Here is a 22734-nt window from a genome sequence, read left to right as displayed (position 1 = left end):
ACTTAAGTGATTAGAGGTCTGCACAGGAAAGGAGAATGATTAGCAGTATGGGCCACTGGATACTAACCTGTGTCCTTGCATCAAGTATCAGGCCTTGCTGACTCCTTGGCATCTTGCAAGTCGCCTTGCCCCTCTGTGCCAGCGAGGGATATGATAGCAGCTGCCCCTCTTGCAGGTCAGGTACCTCTGCTCCCTTTTGCCTTTCTCTGTTCAGACCTTCCTGTCTCATCTGCCAGTGCTCGTGTGTGGCTCAGCAGAACAGCCAGTTAATGGCAAGCAAAGAAAAGGAAACTTTCTTCAGATCCTGTTCCTCTTTCTTTCTCTTCCCACCTCCTATATCCTTTGGGAGTCGAGGGTGACGCACCACTGGGAAGAGCTTCAAGGCCAGCATTTGTCATTTGCCTGTGGAGAACTGTTACTCCCCAGTCTATTGTGGTGGCCTGCATGTCTTTAGGTGACAAATGCTCCTGCTTCAAGGATGCTTCTCAATAAGGTAGGATACTCCAGAGGTCACTTTGCAGCAACTCTTGGAGCTATTCTGCCAAGCCCGATATTTGAAATGGACCAGTGATCTGTCTGGCATGGTAGTCGTCATGCTGTACACACTTTGAATGCACAAGTCCTACATTGTCCTTTCCTGTGACACAACATGACAGATGCAGGGCACGAAAGCTGTTGTGAAAACTGAGGAACAGTTAGCTGTGCCCTGCAAGCCACCCCAGATCCACCTTTTAAATACCCAGTTTTGTCCATCTCCTCCCCCCTTTTGAAAGCATTTTTGGCAGAGTGGGGGTTTTTTTGTTTCCTTTTGTTTGTTTTTTTTGGTTTTGGTTTGGTTTGGGGTTTTTTGGGGGGGGGGGGGGGGGTGTTCATGTTGGTTTTTTTTAAGAACCCTCTAATTTCTTGTTCGGTTTTTCTCCCTCTCCTGAGCCCTTTGAAAGTGGCTTTACGCCGTCACTGACACCAAACTGACACTTTGCGTTTCCCCACTTCTTATCCCTTTATGGCAACAGATGTTGAAATTTTGTATCCCTTTTATCTGTCCCTCTTTGCCCTCTTCCTGTAATTAGGTTTCCCTTGTTAGCAGTACAAAGTGGCCCGGTTTGCTGCCTGGCCTTTTGAGCCATTGTGTCTGAGCACATTTTTTTCCTCCTCTTTCGGAAGAGTTCCTTCCCCCTTAAGTAATAGGCAGGGTGTTGGCCAAAGCTGTGGCTTTTTTTTGTTTCTTTGTTCTCCATTTATCTCCGCCACCTTTTTCAAAGGGATGGGGGAAAAAAAAATAGGGAGTGCATGGAAGGGGAAGATACGGAGTTGCATTTCTTGACCATCAGGCCCCCCTGCTCTTCAGGTGTTCAAGGCAGGTGCCTTTGATGTCTGCAAGTTTTGGGGAGGTGGGAGGTAGAGGATTCATGAGAGTGGCTTGGGAGTGGAGGAGAAGGGAGATTCAGGTGTGTGGCTGGTGCCCTCAGCAGAGGGGTGGGGAGGAGTCTTTCAGGGTAACCAGGCAGCTGCTGAGCAGGTTAGTAATCCGTATTTGCCTCTAGTGCTATTGCATTGCGCTCTTTCTTTCTGAGAGCCAGCATAAGCGTTACCATCATAAGCAGCTGGCTGAAGTTTGCTAACTTGCTGCTGCTTGATCTCTGGTATGTGCTTCCATGGGACCCTTGCTAGGTTACATCTGTCTGTGCAGTGGGGTGGCCAAGAATTAGTTGCTGTCTTTAAAATTTCAGCATACGTTGATCTGCATCCACTTTGGTGGCTCTTTAGAGCCATTGAATGAGTGAACGTGAGCAATTGTCACCAAGGAGGGAGAGCTTTAAAACTTGGGCTCCCTGTGCTGTTCTTAAAGAGAAGTGTAATTTGACAGTTGCAGTATATGGCACTGAACACCCTGGTTAGTTGATCTCTACTGATGCTTTCCTGTTTAAGTCCGTTCTTCTTGGCTTTGTGTCCTGTCGTGCTCATATTTTTTATGTGTGGAAGTAGATAAATGAAATGAGAACCTGCAGGTCTAGTTCTTGATTATAAAGCTTGCTAAATGTTTTCAACAAAAGCTTTTAATGTAAAAGCTTGGCCCAAGATGCACAAGCAGACTTCTTAGCATTGTGTTCTAAAACAAGTTCTGTAGAAGATCATTCTCTTCACAGCTTTGAACTCCAAGGTTTAAACAAGTTTAAGACCCTCTAATTTAATAACAAAAGGAGTTTGTTGGGTGAAGGGAGCAAATGGATTCAGAACTGGAATTACTAGATTGAAAGGAAAGGTAACTGACTCCAAGAAGTGTGGGGAGTCTATTTCACCCAGGCATTTAAACTGGATTTATCCAGTCACAGAGAAGTGGGTGGATATCTCTGGTAACAGGAGAGACAAGCAATAGCGAATATTATCCTGGCACTGATAAGAGTTTCAAGGATTTGGGGGGCAGAATAATCATAATACCATGCTGTAGTTGCAGAATCCCCTCTCCTGCCCTGCTTTTCTATAGATCCATCATGCTAAGTATCTTTTTTTGCCAAGGAAACTCTCTCCAGGCTTTGTGGGAAAGAGGCTCCCTGCTCCTTTCAGGCTTGGGTTTCTTTCTCAGCATCTCTGTCTTGGCTCAACACATTCTTAACTCACAATAACCGATCCAAAACTTGTCCAACAGTGAACTAAATAGCTTTCTGAGCCGTGCTTACATCAGGTAAGTGAATGCAAATGTGTGCCTTCTACTGCCTTCACTCGCTGCTGTAGGATGATCCACAGGTAGTTACCCTTCCTCAGATGGCTGCTCATTCTCTTTTCCTGAGGCTCTCCTGCTTGTTTTTTGCTGTGCTGTTTCCCCATCCCATCCACAGATGGCTTTGGTTGCTCTTTTTAAAGCATCCGTTCTGGGTATTCCCGTTTATACGTCCTTTGGTTAATCAGGAATACAAATGCCTTGCTTTTCTTCCTAAAATTCAAAGGAAAAAGGGTTGGTGAGGTGACAGACTGGGGTCTGTCGCAGGGGAAATTCTAGTCTTCAGGCGAACCCTTTCTTGGCCTGTTCATATTAAATCAGTTTGGCACAACGACTGTCTTTAGATTTCTAATTTAGTCTTTGGGAACCATTCCCTCTGCAGTGAGATGAGTAGGATGGAGAGTTCAGATGTAGATCTAGGCAAAGGCAAAAGCAGGTCCTTCTTCATGGAGGTGGCAATCCCACTTGTGACTTGAGCAGCAAGACTAGATATAAACAGGTCTCCTGCCTTCAGGCATGAATTAATCACTTGATGAGGCCAGAAGGAAATTCCTACCCCAGTTCTGTAGAACTGTAGGATTTGATTCCCTTTCTCTGAGATCTTGGGCATTGTTGGAGGCAGGACACCAGGCCTATGGCCAACTACTTGAGCTTGCTGCTGCAGGGAGCCTCTTAAGTGGCGGTCTCTTGGATGAGTGTTCCTTTTAGCAGACTTTGTTGTGTTCAGAGCTCTGTCTCTTGGCTATAATGGATAGCTTCAGTCTTGTCTGCAATGTATTTCCCATGGTATGCATGTGTTCTCAAAACCGTTTGGGGCCTTGTGATTCTTTACTGATTTCTGGGGTGTGTTTTTGACATCGTCTTTCTGAACCCTCTCACATAAGCTGAGCATCTTCTGCCTTCCTTTTGTTAAGAGGGCTTTGGTGCATCTTAACCTGAATTTAAAACCGTTGTAAGAGGAAGAACATACAGGTGTTTATCCTAAATCCTTTCCCTTGCCATGGCAGTCTTGACCCTGTCTCGCTACAGATGAGCATGAGGCCAGCTCCTGCCCTTTGGATGTGTGCATGTCCAGGGCATGCTGTGGCCTTTGCACTCCTGTTCAGGCGTATTTATGACAACTTTACAAGGCCCCAAACAATCACAGAGCGTGGATGGGGGCTGGACGCTCCAAGTGCATCAATCAGTTTCATCCCTCTGAGCCAAAGCAAAAGCAATCTTTATTTTTCCCTGGGTTGAGAGAGAATCAACAGAGGCAAGAGAGAAGAATGGGAAGGAGTGAATGAGGAACCCCCTCTGCCACTGGCTAGCGGTAGCTCATTTAAACAGATGGCTTTGTTTTGATTTGGACTCTCCATTTTTTTTTGTCTCCCCACTAAAGGAGACCTGCAGAGCTCTGTCCAGAAAGGGAGCAATACAGCCGCCTGTTCCCACACAAGTGGGGCGAAAGGCGAGAGGCTTTGAGAATTCCCTGCTTCTTTTCCTCGCCTCCCTCTTTTTCTCTTTCCCCAAGAAACCACAGTTTGAGAAAATTCCCCCCCACTCCTCCCGTTGGAAAGAAAGACAGAGAAGACATTCTTGACATTCTTTGCAGAGAAAAGGGGTTAAATGTCTGAATTTGGGGGTCACCATGTTATACAAATTGCAATCTAATCGTTTTTACAAGAACACACGTGTGCTAAGAAAAGGAGCCACGGACAAGAAAGAAAAGGGGACAGACAACCTTTTTTGTCCTATCTTCTTTTTTTTTTTTTCCCCCCAAGGTTTTGGACTATTGTCACGTCCTGTCTCTCTCCCCTCCTCACCCCCGAGAGGGAGAACATTGGTTTTATAGTTAAATTGGTTCGTAAAGCAGAAGGGCTTGGTGCCATTTCTGTTTGTTTTCCCAAATAAAAGCCCCAGCAGGGACTCTTTTGCACCGTTGTGGCTTTATTTGAAGAAACTGGCTTTTTCCCATAGCCCAGTGTGTCAGTTTATCCTCTGAACTTAACCTTACGGGAACCCGAACAACAAAAACTCACAGGGTCCCAGAGCTGGAAAGGTAAAGAAATTGTATCTTTTTATTGGACCATTTAAAGCGTGTGTGGGCCAATTCAGAGAAAGCAGAAGAAAAGAAGGCAAAACTCTGTCTTCTGTTTCTCCCCCCCCGACACAATCTCAAACCATCGTTGGTGTCATTCCCCCCTACTGCCTCGAGTCCCTTCAGCTGTGCTGAGGAAGCTGAAAGAGGCATTTCTCCTGAAAATCACTTATAACAGCATCTCTGAGCCATTTCACATGGAGGTGCTGCCTCAAAATTCCCCAAGCCAATCCTACATCTCCCTGCAGGAATTAGTAGCTTTGACTAAATGCAGGGATAACCTTGGGGTAGGATAACTCTATGAAGAATAACTTTGCCAAGGATCTATGCTTCTCCCTACGAACATTATAGATGTTGCTTGACCAAGCCTTTCCCTTCTTTACATAAGCTGCGCGTCCCCTGGGTGCCTCAGCTGCTGTTGCGAAGCACCTGGAAGAGACAACAGCTCAGCTCTTCCCTTTGGTTTTGGTGCTCTCTCCAAATCGGATGACAGAAGTTGCGCAAATGCTGCTGGATAATTATTTTTAAATGGATTTTGTTTCCTTTCTCTGTTTGATACTCAGCTCAAATATCCCACTGTTTTGAATTGAACGGTGCTCTTTCCACTTTTTTTTTTTTAAAGTAAATACTTCCCAACTGGCTTTTTGCAAATAGTTATTGTAGCTAAAAGATCGTTTTAGAGCTCTGCTCGGTTTCTGAATAGTCACCTGCTTATGTGCAATGACTTCTCCTCTTTGATGGATGATCATGGATCACAGATGAGGTTTCCAGAGTGAATGAGTATGTCTGCAATTTCGCACATCTCTGTTTTCAGCAGATGGTCTGAATTCAGCACTTTCCTAGAATTTGCGTGTTTGTATAATATCAATTCTAGTGAATTGGGGTCACCAAAAATTGAGGGTGAGGAGAAAAGTGTTTATTGTTTCATTCCAGCTTTTGGAGTGTAGTTCATGTGTATTGGAGACAGCTGACCAAGACCTGCAGCAAATGGGCAGAGTACAGGGAGGGAGGTGCGGACTTCTTTTGGACTCCAGCTATCAGCAAGGTCTCAGGGAAATCCTGAGCTTTTATGGTCACACAAATAATCGCTGTGGCTTGGGAGGCTGTATGTGGCTTTAACTTGGTGACAACAGCATCCCATGGATTATCTGGAAACTAATCTGGGCTCTGCCATGACTGATCTTAGTTTATCTTCATATTGCTAGGGTGAGGAGGAATAGAGCCTTAAGCTGCTTTCAAAAAGAAAAAAACAACTTAGAAACCAGCTTGTTTCTGCCACTCCTTGATAGTTCACTTTGCTTCCAGGCTAGAAGGTTCCTGTCTTCTGGAGGTATCACGATAGCAATGCTCATGGCTAGATTTCGAGCATGGAGAGAAAAGAGTGAAATGTGGAAATCCCAAACAAATAGATTATTTTAAAAGTAGTTTTTAAAAGTCTTGTTTTCTGAAGAACATGGAAATTGATGGAGATGAATCGAAGGATTCTCTATAGTGTCCGAACAAAATACCTTTCATTTTTGGACTCATCAGTTTGATACACTTCCCAGACACAGGGCCTTTGTTTAAACATTTTGTTCCATCAGCAAGGAGTCGGAAGCCTGGTGCTAACACAGCTTTCCTGTGCTAGGGACGAAATGGGCTGCTGGATTTGCTCTGGCTCTGTTCCTTGTAGGTTGATACCGGATTACTACCAATACGATTTCAGTCTGTCTAGACACTTATGATAAAGTAGGAATATCTGTGAGTTTCCTGCTCTGCACTGGAGGCCTACCTGTGTGTCTGTAGGCGCTGCATTGGCCCAGGTGGTTTGTGGTTAAGGTGCTGAAGACTGGTCTTTCTAGGAAATCTGGACTGTCACGTTTGTGGTTCTGCTCCACAGAGCTCCACTGGTGCGGAGTTGTTTCTGTTGGTGCCACCCAGCACTGGGACTGAACCCTGGCACTGTCTGGCCCAGGCTGTTCAGTACAGAAAACAGCAAAACTCCCACCATCTGCACAGCTAACTGCCTGGCTTGCCTGAAGAAGGCCTTGGAGTGAAACAGCCTCTACTTGCTACTGCTGGAGGGCCAAGGCATGGTGGTGTGGACCTTCCATGCTTGGTCTTGCTTGGGCTTCACACTCACTTGCTGACTAACCTTCATAGTGCATAAAAAGGACAGGGCGCCCTGGCCTCTGAAGTGCTGAGGTTCAGCTACCTGGTTTTTGGAAGGTGTTTGGGTGCACAGGGCTAAAAGGGGCCCACAAAGGAAAGGAGAAGGCTGTTCCCAACTGCGTTTGGCTGGTGCTGGTGATCTCTGCAAGCTGATGAGAAACAAAGTACAAACAGCTGTCACATCTCTTTCTGTCTCTCATTTGAGTAGCTATCCTCTGCCCATGTAAGTTGTTAGAAAACTGTCGGTGATGTGGTGGTGTATCTGCTGCTTTTCTGTTGCCCCTGGGTGGGTTATTTTGATCCTTTATGGGTTCTTAAGGATTAGCTGTAGGTTTTGCTGTAAGGATTAGCTGTGGGTTTTGTTCCCTAGGAAGTGGAAGCTGTTGGGGACTGGGGTTTGAGGGCAGGGAGTATTTGGGATAATGAAGACTGGACAACTTGTGGGCACTAACTTGTGATCCCAAGGCTGGGAGAGTTATGGTGGCAGAGAGTTCCCTTCCCAGCATGGGCTCAGCATGGCTGCGTACGCTGCAGGGACTTGTAGCTAGCCTGGCATGGTGATAGCTGGCCCAGAGACACCTTAATCTGCTGAAAAACAGGGGAAATATTAATCGTGTTCTGCATCTTTATGAATTTAAGTATGCCCATGCCAGAACAATTAGGTCTTTCGTTTTGTGTGCCCAGTGTACAGCACAGTATGATTTTCCCCGGTGTCAGATTAGAAGTGCTTCACTGTAGCAACTAATGCATTGTTTCTGTAAACTGCTGAAGGACTGCCACTGTATGGAGGGGGCTGGACCTCCCAGTTGAAAGCTGCTTTGGCTGACCTATTCTTGGGGCAGGAGAGTTGAACTGATTAACAAACCAGAAAAGCAAGGTTTGCTTTGCTGCAGTAACTTGCAAGTATCTGTGTGCCTTTCCTGCTTACAGAGAGAAGCTAATGCTTTTTTTCCTTTTTTTTTTTTTGTTTTGTTTTATTTTAATTTTTTTTGTTGCCTAGGCTGGAAAGGGAAGTAGAGGGAGGAAAACAGGTGTGACTCTGCTGGGATGCTTGGGTACCACTGCAGTGAGGTGTGAAGGCATGGAGAAACACTGGGAACAAGGCACGTGGGTAGTGTTCAGTGCTGCACAGGAAGCTCTGAAAGCAGGAATCCAGAGTCTCTGGTTTCTCCTGTCCCTTTGATGCTGAAATTTTTCACTTGGAGATATCACCAGACTACGATTAAAAATTGCCGCCATCTTGCAGCACTGCAGACTGAGGTCTGGTCTTGAAGATGGAAGACAAGCTTTAAGGTGGCCAGGCTCACTCTGGGTGTGATGAGTGCTTGTTTAGAGGTGAGAGGTTGTGAGGAGACCTGCTGTGACCCATTTCAAGCATCTGAGAGGAGGAAGAGGGCTGGTCCCAGTGAGTAAAAGATCCCTGGATGTGCTTCTGCATCCTGCTGCCTTTCCTCAGCACAGTGCTCCTCTCTCCCTGAGCTTACTTAGTCCTTTACATATTAAAGGTGTATTAGCAGGGAAAATGGTGGAGGGGAAATAACGCAAAAAGGCTTTGGCTAGCTAGCAGGAGATATTCACCAGATGTGCTGCTGGGCTGTGTGGCCCTTGTGCAGCTGCCCATCCTGGTTTCCTCTCCCGATGTGCCAAGTGCCCAGAGCACCAGTCCAGGGGGTACCCGGTGAAACAAAACAAAAAAAAAAAGCAGTAGCATGCGGAAGAGGGGAAAGAAGGATCCAAGCTGCTGGTGCTGCCTAGGGCTCACTAAGATAGCTCATCTCCTGTGAGTAACTCCCTGCTCCTGCCTGAGCAACTGGCAGAGGACTCTGCAGGTTAGGCAGTCTGGCTCCTTATGCATGTCACAGGTAGTCCAAGGGTTCTTGTTTGGGAGAGCAGCTGACTCCTCCTCATGCTTCTGTTGTATGCCTTACTCTGGGACACACATATAACTTGTAGGATGAAGAAAGTTGTGTGGAAGCCTTGAGAAGGGTTGTGTGCACGTCCATCTGTCCTGCTGGCTTTGCGGAACGGCAGATGGAGGGGGATCTGTGTACTTGGAGGGGCAGGGGAGTGCCAGAGCTCAGAGATGTCTGTCTATGTCTCACTCCATGGTGGAGCTGAGGACCCATCTGCCCCACCAAACCCCGCAGCTCTTGCTCCCAGTGCTCAGACTGTGAATGCTTCAACCTCTCGACCTGCACACAGGTGCAGAGTTGCTGCTGGGTTGGTTTGCAAGTAACCTTCCAAGGGTTAATGTATTGTGAGAAGGTTGCAAAGGGCTGAAGCCTGGAATCCCCTCGATCCCTTGCCTGGAGAAACACAAAGTCCAATAAGCCAGCACCCCTGGATTCGTGTTGGGGGGGATTAATTCATGCACTTGATGTTAAAGCTTGTCCGAAAGGTTTGCATGGGGGGGCCATCGCTAGGGCTGGTTGGCCTCTCTAAATGGTTGCTAGGGCCCTGGCATCAAGGGCCAATGTAGCTGCCCACAGCCACGGTCACGGAGGGAATTACACAGTCACAAAGAAATTGTTATTCTACATAATCTGCTCTTTGGAGAGTGACTGTGGGGAAACAGGCTGGCCCCAGCATGCCGCCAGCTCTGTGATCATAGAAGCGTGCTGGCTGCAAAGATCGGCCAGGGCTCGCCTTCTGATCTGGGGACACCAGGGCTCGAGGCGCTAATCTGCTTTATCAGCGATTTCTCTCTCCTGACACAAAGGTGTTTACTTGTTTTAACATCTCCCGGGACTCTATTTCTCCTTTTGTGTGGTCTTTATCCCCCGACGAGGGCTTTAGCCCAGATTACAGACAGAATTAAGGCATTTGGCGATGTGCCTCAGAACTGTGTGATGCTGGATCAAGGAGCAGAAAGTAACAAAATAATGGGGGGAGATGCTGAGAGTGACCCCACTGCGGGATCCGTGCTGTCGGCTTTCAGGACCGCTTCATTGTCCTGAGAACCTGAGAACCAAGAGCCTGTTGGAGAGGGGTGGCTGTGTGGCAGGGTTTGAAAAGCAGGTGCTTCAAGGTTTATCATGTCCAGCATTTTTGATTTAGAGGGTGTGAGGAGGATGAGGAAGAAAAGGAGGGTTTGCAATAGGTGGCCGTTTGAAGCAGCTGGGCAGATTGTCCCTTCCATTCCCAAGAGTCTGCCATAGCTGGGTGTTTCTGGCTGCTGGGGCAGGTGGAGTGATACTGGGGACAGGCTGTGCCATGTGCCTGGTGCAATTTCATGTGGCCCAGGGAAGGGGCTCAAGCTCCTTTTTGCAGTCTGGCAGGGTGGGCCCTCACCAGGCACCATCCACGTGGTGAGCTGCTGGTTCTGCACATGAACAAGCAGCAGAGAGATATGGCCACAAAGCATCTGGCTTAGAGCTTCATGGAGATCTTGCTTTTGCACTTTCACAGCAAGCAAGGAGTTAAAAAGGAGGAGGGGGTCAAAAAAAAAAGCTAGGCTTTGGAAAGTCATCTCCAGAGCAGTCCTGGGGTGGTTGCTCTTGACCTGTCGTTTTCAGCCCTAGATATGGTGTTTGGAGTATGCAGTGTAACTGGAGGGGTTGAGGAGAGCAGCCATGGTAGACTGGGTTGGGAGAGTCTGATTTGCCTGTGGCTCTGAGCTGCGTGTCAAAGATATGGGGAAATACCCCAGTGGGCGGTATTTTGAAGGACGGAGTCTGGGATGGGATGGCATTGACCAGGTAAGTGGCTGTTGCAGATTATCTGGAGTGTGACTGAGAATTGCCTCCCATGAAAATGGAGCCCCATCATTCAGAGTACTGGTCGCTTCTCCCAAGGAAAATGATCCTGTTCTGCTGGGGGTCAGCTGTGCCTGTTCCTTGGCTTTTCCTCTTACAGCTGTGACTCCTGCTGGTCACCCTTCATGACAGTTAGTGGCCCAACCAGTAGCAGAAGCTGGGGGAGGGAGAGGAAAACTGTGCAGGCTTTTGCATTCTGTTAAATCACAGAAATGAGATCTAGGAGACTTCTGTGACATCATTTCTGCTCTAGCCAGCTGAATTGGAGGGCACTTTGCTCTGAATGAGTCTTCCCCTATTGTGTTTTATTGCAGCAGTCAGCTGTTGACCTGTTTAGGGACTGACTTCCACCGTGGAGCTGGAGTCCTTGACGTCTTCTACGAAACACCCTCCCTTCTCCTTTCTTGTGGGTATGACACCTACATCCGCTACTGGGACATACGGACCAGCACCAGGTGAGCCTACCCTGCTGCCGTGTGGGGCCTGCGTGAGGCTCCTGGGCTCTCCTTGGGCAGTGTCTGGGGACTCGCCTGCAGCTGAATTAGCTCCTTCAGGCAAATTGGGCCTCAGTTTCAGTGGTGGAGGAGTGGAGGCTCAGCCCTGCTCCGGTTTGCATTGCCCTTGCAGGAAGTGCGTCCAGGAGTGGGAAGAGCCTCATGACAGCGCCCTGTACTGCATAAGGAGTGATAAGAACCATATGATTGCCAGCGGCTCTTCTTACTACGGCGTGGTGCGCCTCTGGGATAAGCGGCAGACTCGGTGCCTGCAGGTGAGGACCAGCCGGAGGCCGGGCAGCAGCAGAGCTTCTGAGTTGTTTGCTGGCAGCCCAGTGCCCATGTCTCTTTGGAAGAAGAGAGAGGGGCTCCTGGGCTGTCTTTGGGGTGAGCCCACCATGGAGAACCTAACCTATATGCAGGGAAAAGCCTGCTTTGCTCAGACATCTCGGCCTTTGGGTCTGTAACACTGGCTGGAGTCTTTGGGCTGACCTCTTCTTTGAAAGGTTGATTCTCCTATTTTCTTGCAGAGCTTTCACCTGTCTTCACCCACCAGCAGCCCAGTGTACTGCCTCCGTTTCAGTACCACCCATCTGTACGCTGCCCTGGCATCAGCCCTGCACGTCCTAGACTTCACGGCCCCATGAAGGGCACCACAGCTGCTTCTGGTCACCCCAGCTCAGCAGAGTTGACACTTGGCTCAGGGAATCGCAGAGCAGGAGAGGTGAGAATGGCCCCCAAGGCTTCTGAAGGGACTTTTTGCCTGCCAGAAAGCTACACTGAAGAGTGCACAAAGGGCCAGACTTTCTCAACCTCACCTGCCCGTTAGTGGAAATAAAGGCCGATTGTCCTTTACCCTTTTTATTTTGTGCAAGGGTTTGTTTTATTAACTGTGTTCTTTTTTTTTTTTTTTTTTTTTCTTTTTTTCTGTGGGTACAGCATTTGAGGGGCAAGTTGAGCCAGGATGCCCTAACAGCTGTGTGTGCTGGTCAGGTTAAGATCAGCCAAGCTGAGCCATGTGAAGCGAGTCTAGGCTGTGTGTGGGGTGGGCTTGATTTGGTGGAAGGGAATGGTGCCTGGAGCAGGGCCCACCTTTCACCTGCGCTTGCTCTCCTGACAGCTGCTTGTGTTGTCCTTCGCAGCCAAGAGCAAGAATTGAGCTAAAAGGCAGAGCCAGCCCTGCTTTCAGTGTATGCCTCCCTAAGCTGGCTGTCAGGTCGGGCTGTGCACTTGGCAGGGCTGAAACGGTCGCGTTTTGCTAAATAAAACTCTGAAGGGAAACAAAAGAGTCTCTATGTTTTGTTTCAAGTGCCAAAGGGGCTCCGATGTTACCCGCTGATTGCAGAGGCCTGGCTGGGCAGAGGAGGTTGGGCCTACTTTCAGATGCTGTCTATACGTCTAATAGATCTCTGTCCCTGGCTAGACCCTGTGACACTGCTGCATTGAAGGCAGTTCCTGGGACCTTGGATCTCATGTCACTTGTTCAAACAAGAAATCAAGAAGTAGGATCTGCAACTTGCTTGCTGCCTATATAATGAAGCAGCAAACTGGACTAGTGCAAACACCAAGGCCTTGACGTGATTTACTGGGATCCTGTAGGCACATCTAAATGGGCTCTGTTCCTTTTTGTGTCAGCCTTCTGAACCCGAGCTGGGTCTCAGAACAACCATAGCTTTCAGCGTGCTCTGTGCTGTCTGGATGGATGTGGATGTCTGTGGATGAATGTGCTGTGGGTGAATGCAGCGGTCTCTGGTGTCTGGCCCTCCTTGGGGAAGGAGGTGAGTGAACCCTACTTGGCTGTGAGTTTGCATATCCTAGATAGGTAAAGGTTTTGTATAACAAACTGGGAGCACTTCTAGGGCAAAGCACACAGCATGGCCCTTTGTTAGAACTTAAGAGGTAATTTCCACTGTCAAGAGGCTGCTCTTCCCTTGTGATGCACAAAAATTGGAAGGGGATGTTTGCTGGAGCCCTTGCCTGAGCAGGGAGGGAGTGGAACCAACCAGCTCCTCACCTGCTTGAAGGCAACTCTCCATTCCCAGTGGATGTGAGACAGAAGCTCAGGGTGCAAAGTAATTTAAAAGCATGGCTTTGCTGCAGGATCACATTCTCACAAGGATCTTTCCAGCACAGCTCCCTGTCACAGTCCTGATCTGTGCCTGTTCCTCTGCTGCCTCTCATGCCTGCTTGCTGCCAGCTCCCTTGTAGCTACTGTGGTGCTACATATTCTTGTGTAAGTGGCAGAGTTGATGTCTAAGTGCCCCAAGCGATGATCTACTGCTGTAAAAAGATGCCAAAAGAACAATCTTCCATCAGCTCAAAGCTGTAGATCCCAAAGACTGCTAGCCCAAGATTATGATTCTGGGGGGGATCTCTGGGTTATCGGTAACACCGAGCTATTGCTGAAAAGATGGTACTTTGCATCAGGGGTTGCTAAATACCGCTGCTGTATTGCTTGGAGCACTTTGGGCTCTGCATGTGAGGAGAGCTTTAGGTAAGTGATTAGGCACGAGATGGAAGACGAGAGAGCGAGCTGGCAGAGCTTGGGAGTGGAGGAGGTCTGGTTTTTCTCAGGTCCTGGTGTGTTACAAGTCCTTTAATGAAATTGGGAGGGAGGGATGGAGATATTAAATGTCTCTGGCAGTGTCCCCAGGGAGAGGCTGTGAAGGAACTGGAGTAACTGTGGGGTGGGAGGAGAGGTCTTTATTGCACTGGGACTTGGGCAAGGCCCAGAGTAGGAATGAGCATGTCAGCTGAGCGGGTGGACAAGTATCGCTGGTGCAGGTGACGACTCCTGTGACAGCCCTTCCTGCAACACTGCTGCTGCCAGTCCTGCCAGTCCCTTTCTGCAGCCCACGTTGGTGGGTCCTGCACTGTTGTTGCTGCTTTTAGGTTCTTCCTGGCTGAAGCCTGGAGCAGAGCTACAGCCCCATAGTGGTGCCAGCACTGGTAGGTAGAAGGATGCACCCTCGCATCTCAGGTGACATTGGGGAATGGGGAAGCTGCAAGTGGGGCTGGTGCACTGGCTCTGATGAGCTCTGTCAGTCGATGGTGCCTCCATTGTCTTGGGAGGACGATGCAGGTGGGTCCTAGAGCCACCCAGCAGTGAGGCTCTAACTGGGGATGCCACCCAGGCTCTAAGGAATTTTTGTGGTTTGAAGCAGTCCTCATCAGGGGAGCTATGCTGGGAGCCCGTGACCTGCTCGCTTCTAAGTAGAGTTTGTTCGGGCAGGAGCTGTTCAAATATGAACTGGGATGGAAGGATATGTAGAAATACAAGCACAGGGATGGCTGCTGCAAGGTAGAGACAGTAGCTAGTTGGAGGGCGGGTTGCTAAAGCAGCAGCACTGCTGGGGTTGTCCCAATGCCTGGGGCGCTGTCTGTGCAGCTAGGTTTGTGAAAGGCCGTGTTTGTGCCTTCACGGAAGGGGTGTGCTACTGCTGCTCCTGAGCAGGCCAGCGGCCCTTGTCACCGCTTTCCCCTCCATGCCATGCAAATGAAGGCAGCTGCATTTCGGTTCCTGCGCTCTGCACAGCTGCCTGTGTTCGGCACGTCACGTTGCGCATGGCTGGCGGTAAGGAAGCAGTTGGGTGTCCTCCTCTTCACCCTATTTCATAGGCTGGGCCCATTCAGGTCTAGGCATTGCTGCTGTTTGCAGAGATACCAGAGCCGCCAGAGCATCCTTCAAACTGCATAGAGGACTGCACAACAGTGCAGGAGGGGAGTGGCTTCCAAGCACATCCCAGGCAGGTAACTGGGCGTGAGAAGGGGGATCTCGTTTTCCAAATGTTACTGCCTTCAGCGATGGTGGCAGGCAGAGGGAATTCCCAAGGGGAACTACGCAGCTTTCATGTCGCTTCTGCTCATGGAGGATGGGGAGAGAGCTGCTGCCTGTGGCGCGCTTCCTTTGCATGCTGCAGCTTCCCACAACTCATAGAAGGATCGTAAATGTCTGCATAAATCAGCAGACCAGGCACTAAAGAGATCAACCTCCCTGCCATCTCCCTGGGCCTGCAAAGATTCCTCCAAACGGCTCTATTAACAACAGGACTAACTTTTATTAGAAAAGGCAAAATAAATACCATGAAGCTATGCCAGAGAGCTGGCCCCCACCTCAGCCTCTTAGCAGCCACTACCTACTGGGTCTTACAATCGCCATCCCCATTGTTAGCTGCCTTTATCTTCTTCAGCTCCTTGTGCAGCTGTTCTTCTGCAGCCAGGATCTCCTTTGGCTTCTGGTACTGTAGGACAGAGAGAAATGCCCTTAGCACTTCTGTTCAGCCTCTGCTCCAAGCAGACCAACTGGGGCCAGGTGCTACCAGCACAGCTGGGGCCCTCCTGCCAAGGGAGGCCTTTCTGTTACCAGCTACTTCTGAAGCCTGTTTAGAGGGGTGGTGCCATCACACTAGGGACATTTGCCAAGATCTGGAGTGTCTTTTACAGTGCCAGTAACACCTTCCAGTTGGATGTGGAGTCCTGGCCCCCACCAACTCCTCTGGAATATCCTGGCAAGCTGTGTCATGGAGATCCCTGGTGTGCTCACTGATTGTATGCTCCCACGTGTTACATATCTGCATTTTTTAAAAGGCAGACAGAGAAGTAAGAGTTGCAGTTCCTCTGTCCTCCCCTCAGAGCCCCCCTGCCCAGCTGCAGTTTAGTGGTGGATTCAGGTGCTTTTTGGCAAGGGTTTGGCCCGTAGCAAATAAGCTCACAAAGACTGAAGGTGCTCCTCTTGGCCTATTTCCTCAGCTTGTGCACCCCCAGCTCTGCTGCAAAGTTTCCCTCAGAGGGGATGCTTGCTAGGTAGCTGACTTCTACATTTAAGATGAGTACCTGCTGCTCAAAAGCATCTGTCTGCCTCTGTCTGCTCCTTGCAACAACAGGTAAATGCCCATTTTGCTAGTCTCTCACTTCCACCATGTGTGTGGAAGTGTGTCCTCTCCATGTGTCCTCTCTGGCACAAACCAGCAGTTGATTTTTTTTCCTTTTTTTTTTTAAGACTGCTAGACCTCTAAGTGCAGCAGGTCCTTGGATTCTTAACACATGCTCTGAGGCAAGAGAAACTCGCTGTCACTGAGAGCAGAGGCTTGCTCAGGCCTGAGGGAAGGACACATGGAAAACAGGGCATGACAGACACTCTTCCACCTGCAAGTCACCTTCAGCAGCAAGCAGGGCCCCTCCTGCGGCCTGGGCTGTCCTGGCTAGTGTCAGCATGCCCAGTGTAATCTGAAACTCCCGCTGACTGTGTGACAGAGAAGGGGGCTCACCAGTGACCCTCAGCAGATCTCCCTGCTCTGCCTCATTTCCCCACGTGTAAGAATTTTAACTTCTTTGTGGACATAAAGAGAAGGGCAAAGTGCTGTTCTGCGTGGCTAAAACCTCACCGTGATGATCAGGGTGTTGTTGGCATGGGTGAAGCTCAGGGCAGCTGCATCCAAGGGGAGCTGGTATCGGTCCAGGTCAGGAATAGAGAACTTTTTGTAGTACCTACAAATGAGAGAGGAGACAGAAATGAGGAAGGTGAGGTTCCTATTCCCCTGGTAGCAGAGCTGAGCTATAGAGTGCTGTTCTACAAGGTGTAGATGAGGACAACAGACCTCTCATGGTTGGCAGAAGGACCCTGTGCCATGTTGTGTGCCTGCTGGTGCCCCCAGGCTGGCAGGAGCACTGGAAACAAACCTCCGAAATGGAAATCAGAGTTGGCAAAGTCCTGAAGGGCTTTGGTGTTGAGAGCAGGCTTGGTCCCTCCAGCTTGCCCTTGAGTAGTGCCAGACGTGGTTAGGGACAGACTACTCAGCCCTACCACGAGGTGTCTCTTATCTTTGTCAAGAGGTGTCCCTTGTCTTTGTCCCTGTTCATGGTCTCTCATTCCAAGTACCAGCTTCCATTAGCTCTTGTCAAAAGAGCTGTCAAAGCCCTTGTGCCCTGTGACTTACTTTCCTGAGTGATGCACTGTTTTGTGTTGCAGTCCTTCCTAAACCCATCTTTTTGGCCTCTTGCTGTGCTTCCTAGATCACTTCCTGCTTTGGTGACACGGTGATGCTCAGGCATACCCCTGGGCACAGAGCTCCAGGTGTAGCTGCCCACAGTCACCTGAGCCTCTGCTCTGCAGCATCTCCACGCAGCGCCCATGGTGGCTGTGGTGTTCCTCTGCACTCCCACTCCCCTGGCTGCTCTTTGCCTGGTCTCTATCCCAGTTTCCTGATCACCTCTCACATCCAAGCAGAGGACAGAGAGGTTTTTTGCCAGCTCCTTATCCAGCCTGTCTCCCTCCACTGACTTTGCTCAGTATGAAGGAAAAGGAATATGTTTCAGGTAGAACTAAAGCTGTCTAGGCAGCTAAGAGATTTCCAAAGACTTTGGGACCAGAACCTTGTAGACCTGTGTTTGCCTGAGGCCTTTCTTCCTTGGCATGTCTTGCCCTGCATCTGTTGCTTCTCTCTGGGGCTAGTTCGTGGTCCTATGCCCACAGAGAGGCATGGTTGGGTTCTTAATCTCTTCCAGCACTCTCGTGGGCAATCCTCTCCAAGGAATTAGCCTGTAGCTGGTACTGAGGCATCCAGAGCAGAGCGGGAACAGGCAACGGCTGCTGTCATGCCATGAGGGGTTCTTCTCCATTCAGCTGGCTGTGTGTGAGGCTTGGCCTCTCTAGCTACCTCTGCCCAAATTGCAGTTTATTTTCCAAGTCACGGTGAAAACAGCTACAAAGGGCAAATGGCTCTCCTGGTGCAGTGGGAGGAATGTACACAGCTTGTTACCGCAGGGCTCAAACCGTTCTGTGTTGTCACTGCTGTCGGTATTTGGAAAAGGTGGCAGACATGGATAATAAGGGAGATGTCAAAGGTTAAACAGCAGAGATTAGATGAACACAAAGACATGTTAAGGAAGTGTTAACTTCTTACCGATTAGACAAAAAAAAAAAAAGCAGTACACAGAAAAAAACCCACTGTTTCAAAGGGCCTTGGGAGTCATCAATGAAACAGCAGCATTCTGCTGCCCCAGGACTAAGGAGAAGGGGAGAAGAATGGCTTTGCCTGGCCTCAAACTAAAATCTGTGACAAGATCAAAGGAAACCAGATCTGCCTGGTCACCCCCTCCTCCTCCTAACATTACCACTGCCTCTCGCTACAATAATTGAATCAGGTTTGGTGTTTGGGGAGGTGGCTTTCTGGGTTTGTTTTTAGAATTTAGTTTAATGGATTTATTTTACAGCAAGAGGTTTTAAGCAAATCCCACTTGAGCAGCCCTTGCCGTGGCCAGAGGGAACGGGAGTGACTAGTGGAAGTGAAGAGCTCCTGTCTGGGCTGGGGCGGTAGCTGATGGGTGGTTATCCCTGCTGAGGCAGGCAGATTCTCTGCCCTCGCCTCTCACCCCATGGCCAAGGGCAGTATTGCATGCTGTGCCTGGGTCCTGGCCTGAGATCCACAGTGCATATGTGAAGTCACCTCTATTATTTTCCTACTGGAAACCCACTTTTTGTTTTTGAAAACTGCTACTGGTATGCTGAGAATTTAGAGCGGAGCTACTCAGTAGTGACTTGGCAACCCATCCCATTGCTTGTGCCTCTGGCTGGCGGTCAGCACAGCTCTGTTGCTCAGAAGCAGTGTGGCTGACTTCCAAAGGCTGGAGAGGCTCCGAGGCTTCCTTTCTCTCCTGTAGTGATGTGCGTGCTCTCTGTGGACTCCGTGCCTTTGTTGCTATCTTGGAATTAGTTGCTGAGTGGTGCCTTGCCCTGGCTGAGACCCAGGAGAAATGATATAAGATATCCTGGAGCCTGTACTAAGTGTTCTGGTGCTGGAGTCTGTCCCTGCTCCCTACTGACAGCAAAGTTGTTCTTGTCCCCAGTGAGGACACTTTCAGCTTTAATTCCAAAAGTCCTTAACTTTCACATGCAGGCCATGAGCCGCTGTCAAGGTCCTTCAACTCTCTCTGACACTAGCCTACGAGTGTGTAGGTGTTGACTGCTTGGGGGGGACTCCACTGGTTTCCTGAGAGTGGTACAAAAAAACTTGACGTTAGGTAGGGCATGGGTGAAGCCTCAGTGGTACGTTACAACTTTACAGCACCTACACAGGCAAGGAAGTTCCCACATACACACTACTATTAGTACGATTGGGAGTAGATAAACCTGTCTGTGATAGTATGTGGTTGGACTTAGGCTCACGTACTCCCTTCCTGTCCTAGCTCCATATCTATCCACGTGTGGCTGATGGGAATCACGTCACTCATCTTAGCTACATAGGTCTCCCTACTGAAGTGCCACCCTTCTCCTGTCAATCCCTCTGCGTGCATTTAGGCCAGCATCTTTCTGTGTTAGAGCTGCAATTGCTTGCTGTTTTCATGGGGTAGACTCCCCCTTCCTCCTGTCTAGCCGCCTCCTGCTTTTGAGCGTCCAGGTGTGCTCATGTGCAGAGCTCAAACATCCACTTGCCACGGCCTCTGATGTGGTAAACCCTTGCCTGAAGACTTGCGGGTTCTGCGATCTGAAAGCCGTCCAGCAGCTGAAGAGGAGCAGTTCTTTGCCAACAGCACCACCTACAGCCAGCTACAAAGAGAGGCTTAAAGAGGGTAGGGGGCAGATTGGGAAACACCGGGGTTGATTTTACCCATGAATCTGATCCTTCTCTGTTCTGCAGTAATGTTGGGGAGGGAAGACAAGCAGAGAGCAGCCTGCCCAGCTTTCCCGACTGGTGTATTATCCCAGTTTGTAAATAGCTTTCACTTATCTTTCAATACCCTCTCTTGTTCTAATACTTGCTCCTTGCTATCTCTTCCCAATACTACTGCTCATCCTGGCTTATCTCACTGAGGCTGTAAAAGCTTTGGGCCACAGTGTGTGTCTTATTCCACGAGAGATGCCATGTGCTGACACAGTATAAGATGATGCTTAAAAGCCTTTTCTTTTTTTTCCTCCCATCTCAAATTTCTTTTGGCAGAATATTGTGGTGCTTCCTTTCCAGATTCAGTCTACCTTTTTTTCTTGCTACCTCCAGATCATGTCATTGGCATTATGACCACAGGACAGGTTTACGCAGGGAGATCTGTCTGCCTGGGTGCCCACGACTTTGCTGTACCTGTTGAATCCTGCAGCTCCATGCATTCCGAGATACAATGACTAGATCAAAGTATCGTGTCAGAGGGAGAAGATGGGATGCTCTAGCTTCAAAAGGTCTGCAAGGTTCTTATTTTATTTTTCTAAGGGAGCGACATTTGACAGAGAAAGAACAGAGCAAACACCATGCTATTGGAACCATGAGGTAAGTTTGCAAAGGCCAGCACAGAGCTTGAGGGGCTCTACCATAAACGTGTCTGGGGCAGTTGGGAGTGGAAATTGGACAGCAGGAGACATGCAGCTGTGAGGTGGGGCCCCTCAGCCCTTGCATGCTAGGGATAGAAGGCAAGAGAGGACAACCCCCCTGTGCAATCACTAGCCTGCCCTCTGTGCCAGCCCACCCCGAGGGACTGTCAGCACTGGCAGTGCTGTCCTTACTGACTTCTTGTTGGTGGTCCGGATGACAAAGCAGCGCTGCTCCTTCTCCACGGAGACGCTGTAGACCTCCTTGGGGTAGGGCAGGTTACGGATCCGCCACTGGAAGCTGCTCAGGGTATCCTTCCTCATGAAGACAGGCTACAGCAAACAAGTACCTTTAGCAAAGCCTCTCCAGCTGTCTCCTCTCCTCCCTGTCCCCTTCTTCCTGTACTACCTTGAGAGGTTCCATGCAGGAGTAGCTCTTCCTTCACACTGGAGCATTAGGAAGTAACTCAAGAAACTGCCTGAGCATCACTTTCCTAGTACAAGCACTGCTCTACCTTTACCCAGGGCACTGCCTGTAGGAGACTGAAAGTGTTCACCAAGGGCGTCTTGCAGTACAGGGTTACAGGGAAACGGCCTCTTCCTCACAGGCAACTGAATACCGAGCTCTGCCTACCCTAGGGACCTGCTGGATTCAGTCCTGGCTCTGCCTCTATTTGCTGTGCAGGGCTGTGCTTGTGTTTCAGGTCCTTAGAAAAGACGTTGAGAGACTAAAACCTCTGCCCCCTGAGCTAGTGGGATGTGAAGATGAAACAGGCAGTGCTATGTTAAGGAGCGCCTGCTATGCACTGCCTGTCGCGGCCTTTCATTGTCATCACCTCTACTTTCCATCCACTGACTTGTCCTGGCATTACCCTTCCTTTCAGCTTACTTTTTCAGAAGCCAGAATAGTAGTTGGTCAACATAGCAGTACAGTTTCTCTACATAATGAGCTACAAATATTTTGAAGACCCCAAAAGAACCTAAGCTGTGCCCTCTTTCTACTCAGCCCTGCACTTTTGGGATGATTTGCAGCAGAGTACTGGGCAGGTTAAGGCTGTCTCTTGGGGCTGTGAGTGATCTGTGGTCTACTAACTCCTGCTGTAAGCACAAAACTAGGTAGTTTTAGGTGCAGTTGTGCCTGCAGACCCTTACATACATTGGAGCTGCTTTCCTTTATGAGCTCTGATTCCAGTGCTCCCAGGAGTGGTGAGGTTGGCTCTCCCACTTCAACCTGCCACTTGCCGGAGCCTCCGAGGGTGTTCTTCTCTCGCCATTTTCTACCTGTGGAAGGGAGAAGAAGGGTTTTCGTTATTCTGCTCTATAAGAACTCCAGCAAATGACTGCCAAAGCTGCCCAGCACACTGAGATGATAAGAAGATACACATCTTAATTCCAGTCATGTCCACTTTGGCGTATGTTAGCTGGTCTATTACCGAAGTCAGAAATTCTGTACCGAGTCTCTTTTTTGCTACTTGGTGCTGAAGCCATGGTGTGGTTGCAACAGGTGCCATGCCGCAGTCAGTGTGGTTTTGGTCAAGATCCATAACTGATATCTTGCTTGTTTGTGGTTGCAGAAGCCACCAAAAAGCATATTTTACCCCAGCATATGCTCCAGACTTGGTGCCTGGCTATACAAGATGGCAGTCCCAATTAGTCCATCCAAGTCTGTTGTTACAGATGAGCTGTTTGGGAGAGATCCTGGGCTAAAGCAAGGTCTGCTATGCCACGGAAGTCATACTTATGTCCCTACAAAATTCAGCTACAACTATGCTTATCCCCCAGAATATTTAGGGGCGATTTGTTCCTTACCAGGAGGTCCCTCTCAACACCCCAGTCTTGTGAGTGCAGACCCGCTGCCATGTATGCTGCAGTTCTGCTCTGACCCACATCTGCTGGGGGCCAGCTGAGAGCAACACTTACTCACTAACTGACTGGTCTTCATATCGTACTCTTCGGCCATCTCCTTCCCATCCTCGAACAGGTAGTGGATCTTCCGCTTCCCTAGAGGCAAGGCAGGTGCTGAGGGTAAATAGGAATACACCTATCGCTGGGTGTGTGGCCCTGTCCTGCTGCCTGGGGCCCCGTCCCGCTCTCTAGGGCCGTGTCCCCGCGTTGATGGCTCAGTGTCCTTTGCTGGGGCCCTGTCCCGGGTGCAGGGCCGTCCCCGCGAGCGCTCGGTCCCCCCGCCCGCTCTCTGCAGGGTCACCCCAAAACACGCCGGCGGGGAAGGAGGGGGCTAT

General features: G+C 49.5%; 2 protein-coding genes across 2 annotated transcripts in view; one reads left to right on the top strand and one right to left on the bottom strand.

The window, feature by feature from the left end:
* FBXW4 (F-box and WD repeat domain containing 4) overlaps positions 1 to 12126 on the top strand; it is a gene marked incomplete at its 5' end in the record, with an annotated part of 51128 nt that extends 39002 nt beyond the window's left edge. Inside the window, 3 exons of the mRNA XM_009579857.1 lie at positions 11020 to 11160; positions 11333 to 11474; positions 11730 to 12126. Of these exons, the coding sequence (XP_009578152.1) occupies positions 11020 to 11160; positions 11333 to 11474; positions 11730 to 11846 (400 nt within the window). The remainder of the gene's footprint in view (positions 1 to 11019; positions 11161 to 11332; positions 11475 to 11729) is intronic.
* Positions 12127 to 15237: 3111 nt separating this feature from the next.
* On the bottom strand, positions 15238 to 22513 carry DPCD (deleted in primary ciliary dyskinesia homolog (mouse); the record flags this gene model as incomplete). Its single annotated transcript, XM_009579856.1, has 5 exons — positions 15238 to 15440; positions 16584 to 16686; positions 20694 to 20827; positions 21651 to 21775; positions 22415 to 22513. Coding segments are annotated over 5 exons (566 nt in total), but the record flags the coding sequence as incomplete, so codon positions are not given.
* Between the last annotated feature and the right edge of the window lie 221 nt (positions 22514 to 22734).

This window comes from Fulmarus glacialis, unplaced genomic scaffold (genome assembly GCF_000690835.1).
Source record: "Fulmarus glacialis isolate BGI_N327 unplaced genomic scaffold, ASM69083v1 scaffold25686, whole genome shotgun sequence".
Classification (NCBI taxonomy): domain Eukaryota; kingdom Metazoa; phylum Chordata; class Aves; order Procellariiformes; family Procellariidae; genus Fulmarus; species Fulmarus glacialis.
This window is presented reverse-complemented; position numbering and strand designations above follow the sequence as displayed.